This window comes from Impatiens glandulifera, chromosome 1 (genome assembly GCF_907164915.1).
Source record: "Impatiens glandulifera chromosome 1, dImpGla2.1, whole genome shotgun sequence".
NCBI classification, from domain to species: domain Eukaryota; kingdom Viridiplantae; phylum Streptophyta; class Magnoliopsida; order Ericales; family Balsaminaceae; genus Impatiens; species Impatiens glandulifera.
In genome coordinates, this window is record NC_061862.1 from 137,580,836 (window position 1) to 137,606,483 (window position 25,648).

At 30.2% G+C, this 25,648-nt stretch overlaps 2 protein-coding genes across 2 annotated transcripts; both read right to left on the reverse strand.

Moving 5' to 3' along the window:
• Window positions 1-12,076: 12,076 nt before the first annotated feature.
• Window positions 12,077-14,144, reverse strand: LOC124919880 (pentatricopeptide repeat-containing protein At5g40400). Its single transcript, XM_047460243.1, has one exon. The coding sequence runs from the start codon at window positions 14,142-14,144 to the stop codon at window positions 12,195-12,197; it is 1,950 nt and encodes a 649-aa protein (XP_047316199.1). The 3' UTR covers window positions 12,077-12,194.
• Window positions 14,145-14,195: 51 nt separating this feature from the next.
• Window positions 14,196-14,648, reverse strand: LOC124919881. Its single transcript, XM_047460244.1, has one exon. The coding sequence runs from the start codon at window positions 14,646-14,648 to the stop codon at window positions 14,196-14,198; it is 453 nt and encodes a 150-aa protein (XP_047316200.1).
• Window positions 14,649-25,648: the final 11,000 nt, after the last annotated feature.

Here is a 25,648-nt window from a genome sequence, read left to right on the forward strand (position 1 = left end):
ACCTAGGAGTCTCAGTCCCAGGTCAGACTTCTCGGTCCGAGGTTAGAAACCTCGGTCGAACTCCATAGTCCTTTCTCAAGAACACTAGCCTTGGGTATCGGTCCTAACTCAAGAACATTGGTCATCGATCTTGGTCCTAACTCAAGAACACCAGTCCTTCGTCTCGGTCCAGACCAAAGATTTTCGGTCGTGTTTCTCGGTCCCGATCCTATAAGACTCAATCGTCGGGGACCGAGTGTTTTTTATTTGGTTAAAAATTACAAAAGTTATAACTTTTGATATAGATCATGGAATCGTGATCTATGAGTTGTAGATGATTCATATGATTATAAAGAACATAAGCCCTAACCCTAATCACAATCAATCGATCTTTACAAAGATCAATTTTTAAAAATCATTTTTAGGTCAAAATTTGGGATCTTTCGAATTAGGGCATTTCAAGGTCTGATTTTTGTTTTATTAGCTTTGAAATGATTAACATAGTTGAACACAACCAAAATAAGAATATCATAACAACTCTGTAACAATTTTTTAAGATGAAATCCAAATCAAGAATTTTCAAAAATACAGTTTGATCAAACATGATCGGAATGATGTTATAGTGATCTAGAAATCATCGTAACATGTTTAAAAACATGTTTAGCAACTATTTGAATAAAATAAAACAAGATTAAAATTCTAGAACATGAATTTTAAAAAATCCAAAATTTCAATTCAAAATTTCGTTTTTTGAGTTTTGATTTGATCGAATCTTTTTCAATAGAAAGTTCATATAACATCTAGGGATTGATTCTAAACAAAGAAATCGTAGAATTAAACCCTAGAACATATCAAACTGATCAAACTTGGTAAAAACTAAATTTCAATTACAAATTGAAATTCAATAAATATGGAAGCTTACCAACAGTTGGAGAACACTCCTATGAGTTGTTGGAAGCTTTTCCAAAGCCTGGATCCAAGTTGTGATCACTAGAAGAGATTTTACAAAAATCTGTTCTGGGCCGGATTCTTGAATCTATGATTTGGGTTGTAATATCTGTGAATTGTTTGATAGATTGATAGAGAAACACATAAGGACTATTTATAGTAGCTTTAGGTCGTTTAAGGAGGACGAATTCAACTCCAATTTGATTTTCGGAGTTCTTATCCCTAAAACATATCTCATTTGTGGTAGTCTAGTTCAAGGGCAAGGTTTCGATCCTAGCTATAGGGTTATTGATGGCGAGGATAAGGCGAGCAAGTGGAAAGAAAAACGAAGGGATAAAGTGGAGAAATGACAGAGTTATCCCTTCTTGAAGAAACGTCGGAGATCGTCGCGGCCTGCAAGAGTTCGTGAAGTCGACGATCAAAACGACGCTATTTTGATCCGTCAAAAACGCGTCGTTAGCGTTTCGTGGCTTTTCTTCTGCGTCTGAGCGATTGGGCTAACGGGCGTGATATACCGTTAGTTGTTTCCGCGTGGAACGGGTGCCCATGTGCACCGTTACAGCGGGCATGTGTGACTGATTCCTAGGTGCTGGATAAAACTTCAGTGCTTATCCGAATGGCCTAGGATCCTGCTGCAATTTAATTTTCCATTTTTGACTACACCTAATTGTTAGTTTTATTTTTTATAAAAAAGTTATTTGAAATCGAATTTTAACCTCTTTCTTGTATTTTTCTTCACCAAAAATTGCTCAAAATTATTTATTGAAACATAATAAAAATTATGTTCATAATTTTTATTTTTGGGTATTTTGGGGTATTTATTTAATTATTTTAAGCTGTAAATTAACATAATTTATGTTTAAAATCATAATTAAATAATTTCAACCCTTCCTAGGTTTAATTTGGGTAAAATAAATACAATATTTTAAACTAAATTATTTGTGATATTTATTTAATATTTCTGATTTGGGTTTAATTATCAAAATAATTAACTCTGATTTGATCTTTAATCTCTTTTTGGGTTATTCTTTAAATTAAAAATATTATTTTATTATTATTATTATTATAAATAATAATATTATTTATAAAATAGAGTATTTCAAATTTTAATGTTTACAAAATGCCTCTCTCGAACCGAGTTTGAGTAAAACAAACTTTGTTTTTGGAAAATGTGGGTTCGAGTGATGAACATCTTGAAATTTGTACCATGGCTTATAATAAGGTAGAAGGATAAAACATGGATGACAAAAGATAATGGGGATGAATCATAACAATGACACATAGGTGGGGATAACCACATGAGATTCACTAGTTGAATCTCGTTTGGGGATAGACTATCACAATAGTCTTATGCTTGCTTAGGAGTAAGCAGGACTCCGACTGGTGATGAATTATTATAATAATCCTATCATAACCATGAGTGATAATGTATATCTGTTAGGGCTTGTCTGGGGAGTAAAAATAACTCTCTAAGGGGATGGGTCTTATGCTAAAGACTATCCATTATGAAGTAGACTCTCATAGGGAATATTCTTATTGGGAATGGTGATAGAATTTTACGGGAATAGAGATAAAATTCTCCGAGGATATTGATAATAATCACGTCATGTCCATCAAAATATAGAATTCACTGCTGAAGATTGGTTATGATAATAATGACTCTCATGGATATTTGTCATGGAATAAAACCTGCTTGGGGAAGGTGATAATAATCACTCTACAAGGCTGATGATAATCATTCTGAGAGGATAGGTTATAATAATAACATATTGAGAAGATATGTGATAACATCATTTTGAAGGGAATTGGTCATAATAATGATATGCATGGATACCTATCCAGAGATAGGGCCCACCCTCTAAGGAATAGTGAAAACAATCACTCCAATGAAATATGTTAGAAAAATTAAGTAAGTTAATTTTAAACCGGCCAACGATTACAAGTTTTGAATATTTATTCTAAATAATCAAAAAGGGAGAAATTGTGAGAAAATAAACCGTTAAGTCATATCAAGTATATTAATTGGTTTAAATATAACAAGAAGGTGCTGTAGCGTAGTGGTAAACACCCATGCCTGTCACACAGGTGACCAGGGATCAAATCTCACTGACAAAAAATAATATTTAAAGTTTTGCTATTTCAGGGAAGCTGAGCAAAATCCGAAATTTACCTATAGGCAAGATTGGCTCGACAATGTATACCGGCTCGGTCAACCGGTTCGGTCAAGAAGTTCAAAATCCGGACAGGCTCAACCTATGAGCAGAAATTGGGACAGGTTCAAGTTCAGGACCGATTGAGTTGTAAACCGAAAGAACGGTCAAGAAATCTAACCGGTCAAGAACTCCCATCGGTCAAGACTCCAACCTGTCAAGAAATCCAGCCGGCCAAAAGAAGCAGATGAACAATCCTGAAGTTATCAGGTTGAATATCAAACCGGTTAACTTGAAGCTATGAAAAATCTGAAGTCATCCGGTTAACCTAAAGCTAGGAAAAACCTGAAGTCATCCGGTTAACCTGAAGCTATAAAAAACCTGAAGTCATCTGGTTAACCTGAAGTCATCTGGTTAACCTGAAGCTATGAAAAACCAGAAGTCATCCGGTTAACCTGCAGTTATGAAAAACCTGAAGTCATCCGGTTAACCTAAAGCTATGAAAAACCTGAAGTCATCTAGTTAACTTGAAGCTATGAAAAACCTGAAGTCATCCGGTTAACTTGAAGCTATGAAAAACCTGAAGTCATTCGGTTAACTTGAAGCTATGAAAAACCTGAAGTCATCCGGTTAACCTGAAGCTATGAAAAACCTGAAGTCATCCGGTTAACCTGAAGCTATGAAAAATATGAAGTCATCCGGTTAACTTGAAACTATGAAAAACCTGAAGTCATCCGGTTAACCTGAAGCTATGAAAAACCTGAAGTCATCCAGTTAACCTGAAGCTATGAAAAACCTGAAGTCATTCGGTTAACCTGAAGCTATGAAAAAACTGAAGTCATCCGGTTAACCTAAACAACCGGTAGACATCCTAAACCGAAATGCATCAAACCGGAAAACCGATGAAGAAGCTACTTAGAGAAAGAAGTCAAGAATATCAAACTAAGTACAACTTACAAATCGGTGCAAACAGATACTTTGGGTATCTGCAGAAGATAACATCAAAGGGACAGACTTTACTATTGCCATATTCATACAAGTCTGAGGACAGTCTGCAGATTGCAGAAGATCGTCCTACAAGATCTTTCCACTCCAGGATAAATTAGAAAGGCAATCTTCCAAGTACAGACAACTGTCTAACAGACAGTCACCATATTGAGTAAAAGACAAACCTAGCAGGTTTGTCTTGCACACTGGAAGATCAGACCGTCAGGTCTGAAAGGTTGACCGCCAGGTCTGAATCACTGAATCTCTGCTCAGCCAATCAAATTCAAGGAAGTGAAATATGACCGTTGACATATTTCACCTATAAAAGGAGTAGCTGAAGAGGAGTAAATGGGGGACACAAAAAAAGAGATTTTAAGTGGTACACAGTGAACAATTAATCTACAAGTGAAAAGAGTGTGTTCTATCTCTAGAAAGCATAAATGCTAAGTTGAAGTGTAATATTTACAATTTCGGTGTAAATTGTACGGGTGTTATCGAGTAGGAAATAAGTCTCGATCGGATTGTGTTTGTATTCCTTAGTGAATATCCTTCTCGCGGTTTCGAGAGGAAGGGGTGACGTAAGAGTTTTATCTCCGAACATCCATAAAATCCTGTCTTGTTATTTACTTTCTGCCAGTTCTACATTCTTACCGATTTGTACTAACCTACTTACACCGCTTTGACCGACTCTACAGTGCTTAAATCGAATCACTAAGCTCCACACCGACCCACCAATTTCCAAACCTATCTTATCCGAAAACTGGTTCTGCTTATCTCTTGAGTGTGCTGCTTCAACCTGAAACAAACCTCTTTCGCGCTTGAACATAGTTCAAGGGTTTGTGACAGTTTGTGTAGTATTGAAACCCCGGTATTAATCTCTAACCGGATTAATCACCATCCTTTGAGTGAGACGCGCTAACCGGCCCAACCCCGGTCCTCAAGCCGCGACCTAGATCCTTACAGAATATGTTATAATAATAACCTACAAAGACACCTATCAGAATAGGCTTTTTAAGAATCCTAACAATGATCTACTGTTCCTATTAATAAATATGATTTTAGAGAGGTCTTGTACAAAATGACCTTCACAGTTGATTGACAAATCATAGTTCAGTTGGAGGTGGTTTATGAGAGGAGTCATTTTGATTGATAGTTTATCTATTTTAGCTTTGACAAAGTGTCCTTCACAGCTAGGTAAAACATCGACCGTGTTGTTTTGAAGGGAGCTTTGGCCTTAATGTGATGGAATGTCCTTCGCAACTAGATTAAAATTGTGACTCTTAGGGGATTTTTATCACTTTAAGGAGGATTTCAGCATAATCTTTCTCCTTTTGGTCTTATGAAGTGACCTTCACAACTGGGTGAAACATCGACTAGTCTTGTTGTCATTTCTAAGGAATGAACTGTTCTCAATTCTGTTCCAAATAAGGTTTGAAAACAGAAGAAACCTTGATCATATCTACGAATCATGGAAACTTAGATTCGAAATGTGTTTAGGACAAAGATACGAGCATTTCTACAATTTAAGAGAGATTATCTCACTTTGAAGAGTCCGAGTTCATTTTTTCTTTTATGATAAGATATAGATGATAAATTCAATCTTGTGCAGACGATTATCCAAACTCTTAACTCGCAAGGAAGGTGACCGAGATATGTGGGTCTCGTTCACTTATATTTTTGGTTTCTTTTACTGTGGGTCGCAATCCTTTGAAAGTTTGATTATTCCTAATATAGTCATAGAGAGAGCTTTAACTTTCTGGCTTCGGGAATTTTCTTTATTTTCTTTCATTTTTCCGCTTCCAGGGTATATCTGGAGGAATTAATACATTTTTCTCTTGCGATAGTCATCGAGACAACCGCCTGAGTGAGCATATACAGTCATTTTAAAACCTCAACCTAGACTGGAGTGTTATATATGCATATATTTTTGGTTCCTGGGTATATTAGGGATAATCAATATATTTTTCTCTTGCGATAGTCATCGGGACAACCGCCCGAGTAAGAATCAACAGTGATTTCACCTCAACCTACATAGGAAGTTTATATATTGTTTTTTTAAGCCTTGAGTTTAACTATCTCTATTCTCTTATACAAAGGTGAATGAGACATATTTTCTCATATTGCGGCTTTAACTTGGCTTTTGGGGTTTATTCTAGGTCTTTTTTTCAAAAGTCTTCTATAAAGGGTTAATATCCATCGATTAGAGTTTCTGGAAACTCGGAGTCATATTTGGGAGATTAATCACTACAGGATTAACAAAGCAGTTATTAGTTTTTTCCCTACTTATTTCCTAAAATCCTTGTTACCGGTTGGTGGAAAGAACCAAGGTTCTTACTATCTTTAGACTTTATGTTAGACATAATTAGGAATAGCTATTCCTTTATTTATTTATTTTTTTATTGAGACCGGACCTATATATAGACGGCCTACGTATCTTTCTTTTGTCCTTGATATATATTTTTTAATCCTTTGAAAGAATCAGGTTTCACGTAGTTCTCCCCTTTTGATGTGACGTAGTTATACAAAACTAGAGGTCGATTAGTCCATTCCACGCTAGGGACTAACTCTGTGGATAATACCAATTCTACTTAAATACTAAAGTATAGAACCGAGCCAACTTAAGAAAATACCGATTAACTTTCCTTCCGGTTTTAATTTGCACAAGACTAACTCAGTTAAATTCTTATTTAATAGTTAATTAATTAATTACATATTTTTACTTAACAATTTCTCCCTTTTTGATTATTTAGAATAAATATTCAAAAGTTTGTAATTTTGTAATCGTTGGCCGATTTTCTTAAGTTGATTAGCATATTTTAAATAGTTAATTAATACTACTACTTAATTAACTATTTTTACTTATCAATTTCTCCCTTTTTGATTATTTAGAATAAATATTCAAAACATATTTTCTATTTCTCATCAATCAAATTCTTTTAACTGAGTTCTGAACCGTATATGTAATATCATATTCAAAGATCATCATCATTAATTTAGAGAGTCTGAGCGACAGTAGCGTTCGCTAAAACAAATAATGGATTGAATCCAACCTGGATATCAACTTGATAGGGCGGGATGCATATAATGTCTTAATATTTTAGTGATTCATGCAAGTGCCCAACATACTTTTTTGGGTGTCGAATAGTTTAATTTGCATCCATTCATTCTCTTACTTAGATAGTAAACATCGATTTCGAGTTTATTCTTGTTTTTTGAGCCAACAGGCTACCCATAGTCGAATCTGTCACTATGAGATAGAGAATTAAGGGAATACCGGGCCTTGGTGACATAAGGACCGGTGGTGACTTTAAATAGTATTTGATTTTTTAAATTCTTGTTGACAAGTTTCATCCCATTGAAATTTCTGATCTTTTTTAGTAGCTTGAAAAGAGGATCACAAGTGAAAGTCTATTTGCTAAAGAACCGACTAATGAACTGAATTTTGTCGAGAATTCCTCGAACTTCTCATTCATTTCGAGGCGCATGCATAGCTGTAATGACCTCGATTTTGGATGAATCGATTTGTATTCCTCGCTGGGTAATAAGGAAACCTAACATCTTACTAGTGGTGACTCCAAATGAACATGTCTTCAGATTTAACCGAAGTCAATATTTTCTAATTCTCTGCAAGAATTTATCTAAGTTGGGAAGGTGACCCTGGTAATCTTTAGACTCACAATCATGTCGTCAATGTAGACTTCCATTTTATTGTGGATTATGTCATGCAAGATCATAGTGACTTCTCTTTGGAAAGTAGCCCCGACATTTTTGAGACCGAAGGGCATGGCTCTGAAACAAAACGCGCCCACCTATGTGATAAATGTGGTATTCTCTTTGTCTTCTTCGGCTATTAGGATCAGATTATATCATGAAAATTCATCCATGAAAGACAACAACTGATTGTTAGAGGCATGATCGACAAGAATGTCGATATGAGGTAAATGAAAGAGATATCTTTTGGACTAACTGTTCATTTTGACCAATTCAAGAAATATAAATTTTCATTTTATTTTAAAAATTTTGATTTTGATCAAACGTGATCGGGATTGATCAAACGTGATCATAATGGTTGCCCAACATCATTAAAATTATGTTGGGAAGTTTTGTGGGCTGTGATTTGATTGAATTAACCCAAGAACAACAAACTAGTTTTTTTTTAAATTAAAATTGTGTTTTTGTTTATTAGATTGAATTATTGATTCTATCATATCTAGATAGTTTATAAATCATATAGGGAAGAATTTTTAGTCATTAAACATCATAAAAATCAAGCATACAAGCTTATGCAATTTGAAATATAAAAATTTCAAATTCAAACTATAAATATGAATTAGAGGTTGATTTGACTCATACCAAAAATGGGAGAACACTCCTTTATCCTTTGAGAATTTTTTTGGATGCACATATCCAAACTTGAATGCCTTAAATGAAAATTTCGAAAAATACGAAACTTAAAAGCTTTAATGGAGGATTTTGATTTTTCTTGATTTAAGGCTTCTATGTTGGTTGGTTAGCTTCAGAATCACTTGATGAGAGTATTTATACTACTCCTAAGTCGGTTCACGAAGCCTAGTGGCCTAAATCAGCCAAAAGTCATTAATGGCTTTTGACTGTTCTTGGCTAGCAGTCTCTAGAATAAGTCGTGACGAGGCCTACGGGCATAAGGAGAATGATCATGATTTCAACGTGATCATTTTGGATTTTGAACGGGTCAAAACCATCAACAAATGACTGAGTTCCAAAAATACAAGATCGATTTGTGTTCTTCATGCTTATCTACTCGGCGACCGCGATGAAGATGAAGAACAGTGCCAAAACAACGTCGTTTTGATGCACGTCTGGCATTCCGTTGGCATTCCGTCAAGTGCTGGCATTTTCGGCTAACGGGGTTGACGTCCCGTTAATTGATTCGGTGCTCCTCGACGCGTTCTTCCTTCTTCTACAACGGGCTACGCGGAGCGCTTTGGCGCGTTGGATGGGATTCGAGCGTCCATCTGATGTACGCGGTTCCTGCTGCACTAAACTCTTCTATTTTCGGCTACACCCGATTACATATTTATTTTTATTTTAAAACTTTAAGGGTTTGTTTGAAATTGATTTTTTTTCTTTTACCATTTTGGCTTTAATTTTGATCTTTTCAAATGCAAAAAATATTAAAATAAATATTTTACCAATTTATTTTATTTTTAGTTATATTTTTAAGATTTAAATAAATAATTCTTTTAGGTGAATTGAATACAAAATTCACTATAAATTATTTATTTTTATCCTTTAATTTTTCTAAAATTATTTTAAGACATTATGGGTACAACATTTATCCCAAATAATTTTATTTTTTATTTTGGCCTTAACCCTAATTAATTTGATTAATTAACACATTAATTAATCCTAATTAATTTGATTAATTAACACATTAATTAATCAAAATTAATTTTTTTAAATTAATTGTTTTAAATAGGTTTTTGGACATGAGTTTAATTATTTTGATTTTATTTATTTAAAAATAATTCAAAATAATTATTTTAATATAATAAATTGGGATGTAGATTTTTAGTGCTTATAGAGTACCCTCTCGAATCGAGTTTGAATACAAAAAACGGTTTTTGAAAACGCTGATTCGAGTCTGACATCTAACATTAGTCATCTAGTCCAATTTATAATGAGGGGGTTAGGAAGATGGAACATGTAACATGTCGCTATTGGAGCGACCTGTTGATGCTATATGTAGCAGTTATCGAGGTACTTCCTAGCGTTGCTTTAGGAAACCCTTTCCTTGGTGTCTTAATTACAACAAGGATGATTCTTGTGTAACCTTATTTTACAGCATTTGACAAAGCATCCGTAAAATACATGGGGTAAGGGTAATCATAGACATTGAAACATCAATTCCTATAGATTAATCTTGATGAGGAAGTTAACATACTTTCCTATGGATTTTACTATCGTGTGATCATGTATATATGATATCATCAATTTTTATCATGGAATTCAACAAACTTTCCACGAATATCACTCACAGGTGAAGTTGAGAATGATCATGTATAAATGATCGTGGTGCTATCAACAAATAGGCTTTCATATCGGGAACTAGGAATAGAACATCATTGGAGTACTTATCGTGAGATATGATTTTGAACAGAATCGGTAATAGTATCATAGAATAGTAACTTCATTGGGTACCTATCGTGAGATAGGATTTGGAACGTAACTTTGGGATTACCTATCCGAAGATAGGATTTGAACATGATTTATATACATATAATCGATGTGCTTGTTGATAAACAAGGCTTAAATACCTATCATATACAAATGATGTCCCAACCTATTGACATATAGGGTTTATTGACGGAATTGTGTACAAACGATTTCTCACACCTATCAACAGATAGAGTTTAGATACCTAACTACAACTAGGGTTTTTATTTTTCTATTTTTAGTGATATATTTTCCAAATTATATTTTTCATAAAAATACATTTTTGCTGAAAATATAGTTGAAAGATTTACAATATTTTTTTTTTTTATTACAATGTAGATTGCAGTTATTAAAACATGTATTAAAAAAAGTCGTTGCACCCATATATTGCAATTTGACCGTTTATTGTTTTTGTAGTGATATAAAAAAATCAAAAAATTTTTTAAAGAGTAAGAGAACAAATGGTTGTCCACATAAACCTATTGAATGAGAAATATATTTCCTAAGTTATTTAAAAATTTGGATAACATAAAAAAAAAAAAAAGTAAGAATGAAACACTCAATAACATATTTTCAATTGTCAAATTATTTGAAATTTTGTTATGAGCTTGTTTGATATTTAGGCCTGGTTCGGATTGGAGTTTTTGAAAAAACCTAGAGAGGGAAAATACCTAGAGAAGGAAAAAAATAATGATTGATGATGATTTTGAAGAGATGATTTTGAAGAGATGATTATTATTTTTGGTAAAAAGACTTAAAGGGTATTGATATATATGAATAAAATAAAAAATAATAATTTGAAATATATGATATTTTAGTATTTTGATTAATGAAATGAGTGATGTGATTATTGAGAAGTGATTGATTGAAAAATTAATTTTGGATGAGTTTTTTAAAAAACCCAAAGAGAAGAAGGCCTTAGTTATTTAGGATTTTTATTGGGAGATTTGGAAACAAAATTATTTAATAAAAAAAATATTTTATTTGAGTTCTTTTTATTGTTTGAATTAGTATAATATGTTTTAAGAAATTATTTCTATAAGGCCTTGTTTGGGTTACAAAATCAAACATCAATTCACTCCCCTTTTATCTATCAGATTATTCAAATCATTAATCAAAATACTAAAATACCATATATTTTAAATTATTATTTTTTATTTTATTTATATATATCAATACCCTTTAAGTATTTTTACTAAAAATAATCAGCATCTCTCAAAATCATCACTAATTATTATTTTTTTTTCTTCTAGATTTTTATAAAAATCTCAATTCGAACAACCTCTAAGATATTAGTTAATAAATAATATTTTTTTAAATCAAAATAACATTGATGATATATCAAATTGTATAGACTAATTTATAATAGATTCTCTATTAAAAAGATATAATCATTGTAATTTGTTAAGTCACTCCAAAAATTAATTCATTCCTAAATGAGGAAAGTTACACTAAGAAAGTTAATTAAACTAATACAACTATGTCAAAAAAGCTTTCTCCCAAATATTCTTAACAAAAATGAAAATTATCATTAATTGATGATTAGTAAGCAATGTCAAAATTTTGCCAAAAAATAATAACGGATCATATAATTTATTTGAACTAATTTTGTACAATTGATAAGAAAGTTGATTAAAATTAATTATCAAATATAAGTAGTTTCAAATTTGAATAAACGAAGGTAGAATATTCAAAACAACTAGTAAAACTAAATCTAAATTATTGAAAATAATCAATCTACACCTCAAATGAACATCAAAATTTATTTTCAATTAGACCGCATTTTTAATAATGTTAGTATACAACACTAATAAAAACAGTAGATCAAACTCATTTGTCATTGTTAGAAAAACATATGTATGACACCACCTTTTACATGGCAACCAAGAAAAGAAACCTATAGGGCTACAATACAATGGCCAGCCAAGATTTTGATTATAAACTAATTACAGAACATTCTCTGTTTGCTGCTAAATGTTGCAGCTTTCCAATGCTAAGGGCATCTATCATATATCTCATTGTTAATCTATTGGGTATAAACCCCATCTTCTGCACCTTTTCATGAAACTGTAACACTTCACCAACATTACCTTCTTCTCCTTCACTAAGAACCCTAAATATGTAATTCAAACATTCAGTGTCTCGAATCTGAAATTCCTCCGCAAATTCAAATAACAAAACCTGAGCCTTTTCAACTTTCCTTTCTTTACATAACCCATCTATTAATGCTCTACAGATTCCAGTATTACACTGTCCAAACTCCCTCATCATGGATTCACCTTCCACACTTCTTCCTACTTTACACAAACATCCTAGCAAAGCTTCATATACTTGTAAATCAGGTTTCTGGTTTACTTTTACTAAATCTTTATAAGCCTCCATTGCCTCTTCTATGTAACCACAATCACACAACGAAATTATCATTTCTTTGTACATCGGCTCCCCAGGAACATGCCCTGTTCTTTCTATAAGTCTCTTTGCAGCTAGTGGACGTTTTTCCAAACATAGCTTGGAGATTAGGAGATCATATATTTCTCGAGGGATAAAAATTCCAAACCTCTGAAGCTCCCATAACACATTTAAAGCTGAAATTGATCTTCCTCGATTTACATATCCTTCCACGAGAACCAAACAAGTAAAACTGTTTGGTTGAATTCCAGTGGCTATCATTTCGTGCATCAAAGCTCTTGATTCCTTCATCTTTCCCATTTTGCAATAACCGCTTATAAGGGTATTATAAGCCACGTCATCCAGAGTTAAACCCCTGTGCACCATTTGATGTAAGAGTTGATGAGCCTCCCTTAACCGGGATTCCTTACAGAGGCCATTCATTAAGGAGGTGTATGAAAACAAATCTGGTAGTACGTTTCTTCTATACATTATCCTATACAAATAAAACGCATCATTCACTCTTCCCCTTTTGCAATAGCAATCTATTAGTGTGTTATATGTCACTATATCGGGAATAAATCCCTCTTCTTCAATTCTCTCCAAGAATTCGTTAATTTTATCTGCATCCCCATGTTTGCTGAAAACATTGGTCATTATGTTGAAAGTATGTGAATTAGGATGAATTCCAATCTTGCTCATTTTTTCAAACAAATCCCAGCATTCTTTTGTGCAATTCTGTTTGGAGAGCTCGATCAAGAGACAGTTGAATGTGACAATCCTAGGGAGGAATCCAAGCTTTACCATCATCTTTAAAGCCATCCACCCTTTCTCTACCAAGCCGATATTAATGTAAGCCTTGATCAGCATATCAAATACGACAGGGTCCCAATTGCATTCATCAGTAGAGGAAACCAAACTTCGAAATACATCTATACTCTTTGAGTCGTGGTTTTCGCTTGTCTCTACCAGTTCAGACAATATTGGCATTGCTTCTGATAATTTTTTAGACCATGCTGATATGTGAACCATAATACAGTAATTATGGGTTGACAATTTCAAGTTCACATCGTTTTTCACCCAGTTGAAAAAGGAACGAGCTTTAGAGTAATCGGATTGGCATCTCAATAGGACTCTAGAGACTTCATGGGTATGGAGATGAGGAATAAGCCTCTTAAGTGCTTCATCCTCTTGAATATTAAGAAGGGAAGAAGTGTCATTTCTAAGAATCGAACATATGATATCAACAGTGTTGTTGGGGTTTTCGGCATGAGAGAGGAAAGAATAGAGTGGGTTCGACAAAGCCTTGGGTTTGGAATCTTCATCTTGAATAAGAGGATAAGAACAAGATGAAGACGGTTGAATCTGGAAAGATGAGAAATTTATTGAAGATAGGAAACCGCAATTGCGGAAGACTAGTGATCTATAAGAGCGTATTAGAAGAAAGGGGAACGTACCAAATTGCAGTCGCTTCCAACTAACCAGAGGAGACGACATGAATGGAACTTGGGGGAAGAGAACGATACCTATTAGCCAATTATTGTGCTGTCATAAAAGGGTAACAAGAATGAAGAGCAGGAAAGCAGCTATGAATGAGTATTTGAGAGCGGCAACAAGAATTGCCAACGATATAAAGAACAGCTGCCAAAGAACTTGTACGCTCGCCCACGCTAGTAATCCCGTCAATCCGACGGCCAAAACATTGTTTGGATCTGGATCTATAAGCAGTTCTAGCCACTTCACGTTGAACTCCGGTAGTCGATCTCTCTTCAAATCGTTCTCCTTTTTCTGTCGATCTTTCGTCTCCTCCTTGCTATCATCGCCGCCTAAGCCATTTCCATTGCCGCCCTGCGATGCGCAGACAAGCGGCTTTTTTGAATTGAGTTTCCTGGAATTTAGGGTTAACGATGACGGTGGAATGTATGAGATTGAGAAGTGTTTGGGATTGAGAAGAAGAAATCGAGGCGGAGGAGTGAACCCTAATAGTGTCGTCTTCAACATATTTTACAGAGAAGAAAATGGAAGGAAACTTGCAGGCTCTCTCTGGGCTTGTTTGATCGAAAATTTGACAAAATATCCTGCATTCAAATTTAACATAGGCTAAATAATTTTTTTAAATCTAACATTTTGCCTATGGAAAAAGATGTTTTTACCCTCTAATTAAAAAAATCAAAAATGAGAATTCCCTTTCCTTTCAGTTTCTTCGTTTCTTCCCTCCCTCTCCTCTTTTCATATTTCCTAAACGGTTTTCCACTCTTCTTCCCCCGAAACCCCACTCTTCTTCTTCTCCTTCTCTCCCCAACGACAATCCAAGTCCTCGATCCAAGCCCCGACGACCATCCGAGCCCCGACGACCATCCAAGCCCCCGACGACGGAAAAAAGCAGAAAAACGAAGGTTGAGGTTGAGGTTGAGGGTGAGTTTTCTCCGAGGCAATGAACTCCCGAGGCAACGCCGCAACATTGAAGGTGAGTTTTTACCGTTTTCTGTCGATTACCTTCCATACATGCTGAAATGGAAGAATGGTTTAGGGTTTTGGTGTTTAGAGTTTAGATTTAGGTTTAAGCTTAGGTTTATGGGCTGACTGAATCGTTTTGGGTTTAAAATGCATTTGTCGAAGGCATTGCAGGCGACGATGCATCTGTCGCAGACGAAGATGCATATTCGTCTGCGACAGATACATATTCGCCTGGGACAAATGAATTTTCGTCTGCGACAGATGCATTTTCGCCTGCGACAGATGCATTTTCGCCTGCGACAGATGCATATTCGTCTGCGACAGATGCATATTCGCCTGCGACGTTTGCGATATGTATCTCTCAATCTCCATTTTATGTTTTGCTTACTGGTCTATGCATATGTTATTTTGATTTCTATAATCCATGAATGAGCATCACTTCACTAGCCTGTACGTTTGAATGCTTTTGGGGCACACATAATGGGCGTTGAGGATGGAGTGAGCCCGAATGAAATGAGTAATAATAACAATGGGTGGGCACACAGAATGGGCGTTGAGGATGGAGTGAGCCCGAATGAAATGGGTAATAATAATATATATATTATTGATGTTTTGTACATAAAATGAGTGTTATTTGAAAACAATCAATTGAAGTTGGGTACTAAGATTTAATCATTTTCATCATTATTTAGATTATCACCATGTATCATTTATTGTAAAACACTTAATTTGAATGTTCTAAACAATTGTAAAAATGTCTTTGTTTTTCTAACAAAGTCTTCGCCATCAAATGAACATCGCTCTTTTCATCGTTATACTGCATTGCATTGTCGAACATTAGCCTCATATCAGCAAAAATGTCACGGACATTCTTATAACCAGTTCCATCCTTGGTCTCCATTTGATTCCTTATAACATATACACACTTTCCAACATTAAAGTCAATAGAAATGTAAACCAGAAAAGAATCACTATTAGATTCGCTGTACCCTAGGAGACAACCATCTACGATAAGCTTCAGCACAAACGGGAGACGATGAAACTGTTTAAGGGAAATGTGTTAAACACATGTCTCAAATCAACTTCTCAAATTGGTGATTTCGTTTCTTCGTATTTTTTATTTCCTATGATTTATTTATAATATTGTTCTATTATATATTTTTTGTAACTTAAAGACAAGATATCTAACAATCTTAAAACAATCTCATTGTGTTAAACTATTTAGTAGTTTGCTCTATCAAAATTAGTTGTCTTTGATGTTTCAGAAATATGAGCTGTGATGTTACAAAAGAGATGATGAATGTTGTTTGAAGGATGAAGCCAATTCTAAATTCTTTAAAAAAGATTTTTCAATGGCTATAGTTGAATTATGCTAAAATTGAAAAGGGAAGTATCGTCTCTTTTATTTTATATCTATTGAAAAAGAAAATAAAAAATAGTTTTGATCAATAAAATTAATTAATGGTGTTATTTAAAATTAATTATAATTGAAACATATGGTTTCAGTTGTAAAATAATTAAATATATACATTCATAAATTAATTAAATGCAATAATTAATGAGAATATGCTAACTAAAGAAATATAGTCTATTTATATATGTATATATAGATTGTCTCATATATTTACCTTTTGATTATATACTAAGTTATCATTTTACAAAGAAGGAGAAGAAAAAGTTTCTCCGTTAAAAAAGATAGAAAGTCATAAACAAAGGTAGAACAACAAAAAGGCACATTGACATAATGGTTCGAAGTTCAGATGCAGGGGTACGAGGCGAAAGAAAGGTTCCTTGTTTGAATCTCAGTTCAGTCAATGATTTCTTTTGTTAAAATCTGACATGTTATAAAATGACTCTAGTCATTTATGTTGGAATCATTCGATTTTTTGTGTGTAAAAATTATGAGATGAATGGATAGTCAATGATTTCTTGGTATAAATCAAACTTGTTAAAATAACTTTAGTCATTGATGTTGAAACCATTCCAATTTATTTTTGAGAAATTATGATATGAATGGATAGTCAATGATTTTTTGGTAGAAATCAGACTAATTAAAATGACTTTAGTCATTGATGTTGAAACCATTCCAATTTCTTGTATAGAAATTATGAGATAAATGAGATAGTCAATACTGTCTTTTTAGAAATAAGACTTGTTAAAATGACTCTAGTCATTGATGTTGAAATTATTCTAATTTATTGTGTAAAAAAATATAAGATGAATGAGGTGACACTTAACAATTTCTTATAAAGAAATTTAATTTGTCAAAATGATGTTGTCATTAATATTTTGAAGCATTTTAATTTATTCTATAGAAATTATGTGATTAATCATGATAGAGAATGAATGTCATCTATATATATATATATATAATGATGCTTAATTTTTAAAGTGTCCGGATTGCCGGGTCGAGAGTTGTGGTTAATTTGGATACTTAGGTTGGATTGTGGGTTGACCCGTCTTTAAATTTAAAACGGTTAAAAATAAAATTAAAAATACTAGAGGTATGTTTCAAACTTGCAACCTAACAAAACAATTACAACTCTTTAACCAACTAGGATACAAAAACTTTATATTTTAAATTCAACACCAAATTTGATAAACGCGGGACATTTTATTATTAATATAAGTTCAACTTTTTAACTAACTAATCTATATATATAATGATGCTTAATTTTTAAAGTGTCTGGATTGCCGGGTCGAGAGATGTGGTTAATTTGAATATTTGGGTCGGATTGTGGGTTGACCCGTCTTTAAATTTAAAACGGTTAAAAATAAAATTAAAAATGCTAGATTTATATTATTAATCGTGCAAATGCACGGGCTAGATGCTAGTTTATATAAAGAGATTAAAAAAGTTGTTTAGGTTAGAACTTATTTTAATCATGCATTTAAAGAGACACGACTATGTTAGTTGAAATTGTCTTTGCAAGAATTGTCTCGGTGAGAACAATCTTCCAGATTTGTTTTGAGCATGCATAGTCGCCTCACGTCGATTATTGTTCAAAACATGACAATGTAAGTGCTTCGATTAAGACATGAAGTACATTTGTAGTTATATATTGTGTTGCTAAGTGATTGCTTATATATATAACATGCATCTTAGCTAATAATATGATAACTTGTGTTAATTCATAATAAGTATGATTAACTAGTTATTTGTATATATATGTGGATAAAGACTATTGTATATCTATTTTATTTTAATAGAAAATTCTGAAAATTTTTCATAAAATTATGTGTCTTTTGGTCTCCAAAAACTTCTATGGAAAGTTAAAAGTTATCATTAATTAAGAAATTGACGAATTGATAACATGAATAATTATTTATAATTAGTTATTTTGTATTTGATTAAAGATAAATTGTTAATATAATAATTAATTTTTGATTTATTTTATAAAGGTATTTTCTTAATGATATATGAAGTAATTATAATATATATGACATATAATTTGTTTGAGCATGTTTCTAAACCATTTGATTATATATTTGATATACGTACATTGTTTAATTTCATCATAAAAGACTTGTTTAATTTGATATTTTTGAAATCTAATAATTACAAGAAAACTCTTATTTGATTTAAGAAATAATGTGGCAAACGAGTCGATATTATGAGATGCAAACGTACAACCAATATAAATGTGTAAGCGGCTTCGGCCAAAGATGCTTGAAACATTATGATTTTTTTGTATAAATCATGTGACACGTTGAACATTTATATTATTAAATACTCTAATTTCTTTTATAAAAATAATGTGATGAAATAAATATTTTAATTGATTAAATATTATAAATTTTTATGTAGAGATTATGTGAAGAATGATTTAATCTCTTGTATAGAAATTTTGTTTTATTCAATTAAATATTTATAATATAGTTATCTTTTTCATTGTACGATAAATATAGTAAAAGAAATTTGTAAAAGAATTGTGTGACAATTTCTTAATTATAAAATCATTGATTTAAATAATATAAATGTGTGTGATTTAAAAAAGATACCAACACGAATGTGGCGACACAAATAATTGTGTATATTATGATAAATAAAAAGATAATTTATTGTTAGATTAATATGTTCTCCACAAAAGATAAAGTTCCACAACTTAAAAAAAGAACAAGAAAATGTCTTGTTTATATTTGTTGAGTTGGTGCTCGAATTTGATATTTTAAATTTAAGGATTTTGTAATCAAGAAACATGTCATATTTTCACATTACTTTCATAAAAATTTGAAGAACCAATGTCTTCAAAAATATTTTATAAAATAAATGAAAAATAAAGTTTATAAAGTCTTGATATGACTTATAACAAATTTTATAATAATGATATGAAAATTTGATCATACTTTGATTAAAAAGTGGATGTGACAATTATATATATATATCATGAAGACAATGAAATATTTTTCATTACATTTATTTTCTTTTGTATAATATTTTTATCGTTGAAAATTACGATAAAATGCTTAAATCCATTAATGATGTGAATTGCACTACACAAAATATCATTATGTTATCAATTGATATATTGATATTATTAAATAAAAGACTTTATATTTAAAATTGACTTTATATCCTCTTATCATTTTTTACCCTAGAATTTCAAAAGCCCTCTTCTTATTTTGTGAGTGTTTTCAAGTTCTTCGCTTGATATTTTCCGTTGAAACCTGGTGATAGTTTAGGTACGTTGATCAAGTTCGATGCGTAGTGATTCCACTACAGAAACACTACTAGATTTGTTGTACCCTGGGAGACATGCATATGTGATAAGCTCTAACACAAACGGGAGACAATAAAACTATTTTAAAAGAAATGTGCTAAGCACATGCCTTGAATCAACTTCTCAAATCGGTGATTTCGTTTATTCGTATTTTTTAATTTCTATGATTTATTTATAATATCGTTCTCTTATATATTTTTTTTAACTTAAAAACAAGATATCTAACAATTAATTGATAAATTTTTAAAAAAAATTTACTCTTTTTATAACTAAGTCAATTGTTGATAGCAAGTATGTTTACATGATTTTTTTAATAGTTAATACATTTAAATTAGCTAGTTGTATATGTCTAAACGAGCTTATTATGTGTATTAGTGAAGTATAAAATTATGTTATCTATATATATCTAATAACGCTTAATTTAAAAGGTTGGAGGTGTACATCACGCTCTCTCCAAAATTATTCACATCATCATCATAGTATTTTCTCTTTCTTAGAAATATATATATATATTTCTCTCTCTTCATTTATCTTTTATCAATTAATTGTTTTTCTATCCCTTACCATATATATATTCACACTAATAATATATAAAATATATATTTTTTCATCAATTCTATTAACTTTCATCATTAATTATTCTATGTCTGTTACTCTTTTATATATATACATATATATTAATATTTTTTTATTAATTATTTTAAAAATAAACCTAATGATTCTCGTCTAAAATATTATATATATTAATCAAGCTCTCTCCAAAATGATCAACATCATCATCATAGATATTTTCTCTTTTTTAAATATATATATTTCTCTCTCTTCTTTCATAATAGGTATTTTCTCTTTCTTAAATATATATATATTTCTCTCTCTTCTTTCATTGGTTGATTATACATATTCTGAAAAAGGTCTTTATTTGTTATAGATGCAATGACTATTTTTTCTTGAGTTTTTGTAGATGTAATGTTGTCATTTTCATAGGGAGAATGAGACTTTCAGTTATTTTAAAGAAGATCCATATTTGTGTAATGTGGTATGAACTCTTGAGCTCAAGTCTAAACTTCTTATCATATATTTTTATTATTATTAGTTCTTGAAATATAACTTTTCTTCTCAATTATGTTTCGTCTCTCCTTAAGTCTTATTTTGTTATTCAAAGACAAATGAGAGCAAAGTTATTTAGAGACTATATATATATATATATAATAATTCCCGATTTGTTTGCTTGGTTTCAAGTCCTTTTAGTCATCACTTTAATATATTGATTTTTAATATTTCAATTGATGTTTTGATGGAGATGATGGGTTCATTGGATTCAAGATTAAACAACTTTGATTTTTTTATTAGGTTTTGGCGATAATGGTGCTATCATGGTTATGCAAAGTTGTTTTTTGTGATAATCGTGTTATCATGCCTGAAGGTGTGAGCATTAGTAAGTCAGTAAAATTTAGATCATTTTATCATAAAATTCATTTGTAAAAAGATTTTTTAATTTTTCTATTACATTAATTCTTGATTTTATTTGGTTTATTTCAGGTAGTTTAGGCCATTATATGCCATTATACTTCTAGATGCTTAATTTAAAAGATTGGAGGTGTACATCACGCTCTCTCCAAAATTATTCACATCATCATCATAGTATTTTCTCTTTCTTAAAAATATATATATATTTTTCTCTCTTCATTTATCTTTATCAATTAATTGTTTTTCTATCATTTACCATATATATATTCACACTAATAATATATAAAATATATATTTTTTCATCAATTCTATTAACTTTCATCATTAATTATTCTATGTCTGTTACTCTTTTATTTTTTATTAATTATTTTAAAAATAAACCTAATGATTCTCGATATATATTAATCACGCTCTCTCCAAAATGATCAACATCATCATCATATATATTTTCTCTTTCTTAAATATATATATTTCTCTCTTCTTTCATACGTATTTTCTCTTTCTTAAATATATATATTTCTCTCTCTTCTTTCATTCTCAGGCTTAGATCTTTATTTGTTATAGAAAGTGGTTGATTATACATATTCTGAAAAAAGTCTTTATTTGTTATAGATGCAATGACTATTTTTTCTTGAGTTTTTGTAGACGTAATGTTGTCATTTTCATAGGGAGAACGAGGCTTTCAGTTATTTTAAAGAAGATCCATATTTGTGTAATGTGGTATGAACTCTTGAGCTCAAGTCTAAACTTCTTATCATATATTTTTATTTTTATTAGTTCTTGAAATATAACTTTTCTTCTCAATTATGTTTCGTCTCTCCTTAAGTCTTATTTTGTTATTCAAAGACAAGATGAGAGCAAAGTTATCTAGAGACTATATATATATATCTATAATAATTCTCGATTTGTTTGCTTGGTTTCAAGTCCTTTTAGTCATCACTTTAATATGTTGATTTTTAATATTTCAATTGATGTTTTGATGGAGATGATGGGTTCATTGGATTCAAGATTAAACAACTTTGATTTTTTTATTAGGTTTTGGCGATAATGGTGCTATCATGGTTATGCAAAGTTGTTTTTTGTGATAATCGTGTTATCATGCCTGAAGGTGTGAGCATTGGTAAGTCAGTGAAATTTAGATCATTTTATCATAAAATTCATTTGTAAAAAGATTTTTTAATTTTTCTATTACATTAATTCTTGATTTTATTTGGTTTATTTCAGGTAGTTTAGGCCATTATATGCCATTATACTTCTAGATGCTTAATTTAAAAGATTGGAGGTGTACATCACGCTCTCTCCAAAATTATTCACATCATCATCATAGTATTTTCTCTTTCTTAAAAATATATATATATTTTTCTCTCTTCATTTATCTTTATCAATTAATTGTTTTTCTATCATTTACCATATATATATTCACACTAATAATATATAAAATATATATTTTTTCATCAATTCTATTAACTTTCATCATTAATTATTCTATGTCTGTTACTCTTTTATTTTTTATTAATTATTTTAAAAATAAACCTAATGATTCTCGATATATATTAATCACACTCTCTCCAAAATGATCAACATCATCATCATATATATTTTCTCTTTCTTAAATATATATATTTCTCTCTTCTTTCATAGGTATTTTCTCTTTCTTAAATATATATATTTCTCTCTCTTCTTTCATTCTCAGGCTTAGATCTTTATTTGTTATAGAAAGTGGTTGATTATACATATTCTGAAAAAAGTCTTTATTTGTTATAGATGCAATGACTATTTTTTCTTGAGTTTTTGTAGACGTAATGTTGTCATTTTCATAGGGAGAACGAGGCTTTCAGTTATTTTAAAGAAGATCCATATTTGTGTAATGTGGTATGAACTCTTGAGCTCAAGTCTAAACTTCTTATCATATATTTTTATTTTTATTAGTTCTTGAAATATAACTTTTCTTCTCAATTATGTTTCGTCTCTCCTTAAGTCTTATTTTGTTATTCAAAGACAAGATGAGAGCAAAGTTATCTAGAGACTATATATATATATCTATAATAATTCTCGATTTGTTTGCTTGGTTTCAAGTCCTTTTAGTCATCACTTTAATATGTTGATTTTTAATATTTCAATTGATGTTTTGATGGAGATGATGGGTTCATTGGATTCAAGATTAAACAACTTTGATTTTTTTATTAGGTTTTGGCGATAATGGTGCTATCATGGTTATGCAAAGTTGTTTTTTGTGATAATCGTGTTATCATGCCTGAAGGTGTGAGCATTGGTAAGTCAGTGAAATTTAGATCATTTTATCATAAAATTCATTTGTAAAAAGATTTTTTAATTTTTCTATTACATTAATTCTTGATGTTATTTGGTTTATTTCAGGTACTTTCAGCCATTATATGCCATTATACTTCTAGATGCAAGCTATTGTAATATTTTAATTTTGAGATAATTGTGTTTAGCTTTAGATTTCTTATGTATACACTAACTTGGAATAATTTGTTTAATACTCATAATTTTAATAAAATAATAATGTGTTTTATGAATTTAATTTTATTGTGCAACTACTATTTTTATCTACTAATTTTATGGTATATTTTAGTTTTTGATACTCCTATTTTTATTAAAAAAAATGTTAATAAAAATAAACTCAATAAATATAACCTACCATCTATATATATTAATATTTTTTATTAAATATTTCATCTAAATAATTTGATTATTTATAAAATAATTCAAATAAAATAAACCCTTCTCATCTAAAATGTCATTTGAGATTTGTATTAAATATTAATATTAATTATGAAAATTATTTAAAAGATTTAAATTATAAAAAAATATACTTACATTACATTGAATATGTTCACACTAATGAATAATAAATATTATTATAACCTCTAATTAATTCAGTTTCATTCTAATTTATAACTAATTATTATAAATAAAATTAACTGATAATAAATATTATTATAACTTTCGATTCACATATATTAATAATTTATTCAAATAATTAACATCAAATAAAATAAATCCTCCTAATTTTAATTTTTAATGAAATAATAATTTGTTTTATGAATTTAATTTTATTGTGCAACTACTATTTTTTGGTATATTTTAGTTTTTGATACTCTTATTTTTTTTTAAATGTTAGTAAAAATAAACTTAACAAATATAACCTAAATAATTTGATTATTTATAAATAAATCCAAATAAAATAAACCCTTCTCATCTAAAATTATTGAGATTTGTATTAAATATTAATATTAATTATGAAAACTATTTAGAAGATTTAAATGGTAAAAAAATATACTAACATTGAATATGTTCACTAACGGATAATAAATATTATTATAACCTCCTATACATAAAATAAATCATTAGAAATAAAATTAACGGATATTAATATTATATTAATAAAATTATTAGAAATAAATATTATTACAACCTTCAATTCATATATATTAATCATTTATCCAAATAATTACCATCAAATAAAACAAACACTCTCCGTTCTATTTGAGATTTGCATTAAATATTAATATTAATTCACTAACGTAATAAATCAGTTTCATTCTAATTTATAACTAATTAATAGAAATAAAATTAACGGATATTAATATTATTACAACCTTCAATTCATATATATTATTAATTTATTCAAATAATTAACATAAAATAAAACAAACCCCTTCCCTCATAATTTATAACTAATTAATGCAAATATTATGGAAATTGGATTAGAAGTATTTCGACACCAACAAAAAAATGAGTTTCATTTTACAAAATTTTAGACAAATTGTTAGGTGGTACAAGTAAATTCATAAACAATTGATAATTTATTATTATTATTATTATTATTATTAACTTTATTATTATTATTTTTTTGACATATTTTAACTTTAATGTTATATTGGTGGTTGTTCAATATCTACATTATTTTGATATTTATATATGTATTTGTCTTTACATTTGGTAATAAACTTATTTATTTTTTTGTCACTATTCTATATTTTGGTGATATAAAATTGAAATAATAAGATGTTTATTGAGAATATTATCAAATTCTTAGCCTTTTGATATTATACTTTTTATTCTCTATTACTTTTTCATCTATTCCATTTAAAATGAAATTATCTGCAAAACATAAAAAGAGAAATTTCGAACAACAATTTTATTATTTGAATGTGTAGAACCACTAAATTCTTATCGGATGATCGACACTATGAATAAGAGTTTTGTTTGATATTTATAGTCTCAAATTGGTAGGACTTTTAAATGATATTTATAGTCATAAATTTTGAGAAATTAGAACTTCTGATTCCTTGTGTTGTGTCCAATTACGATCCTTACAACCTTAAAAAA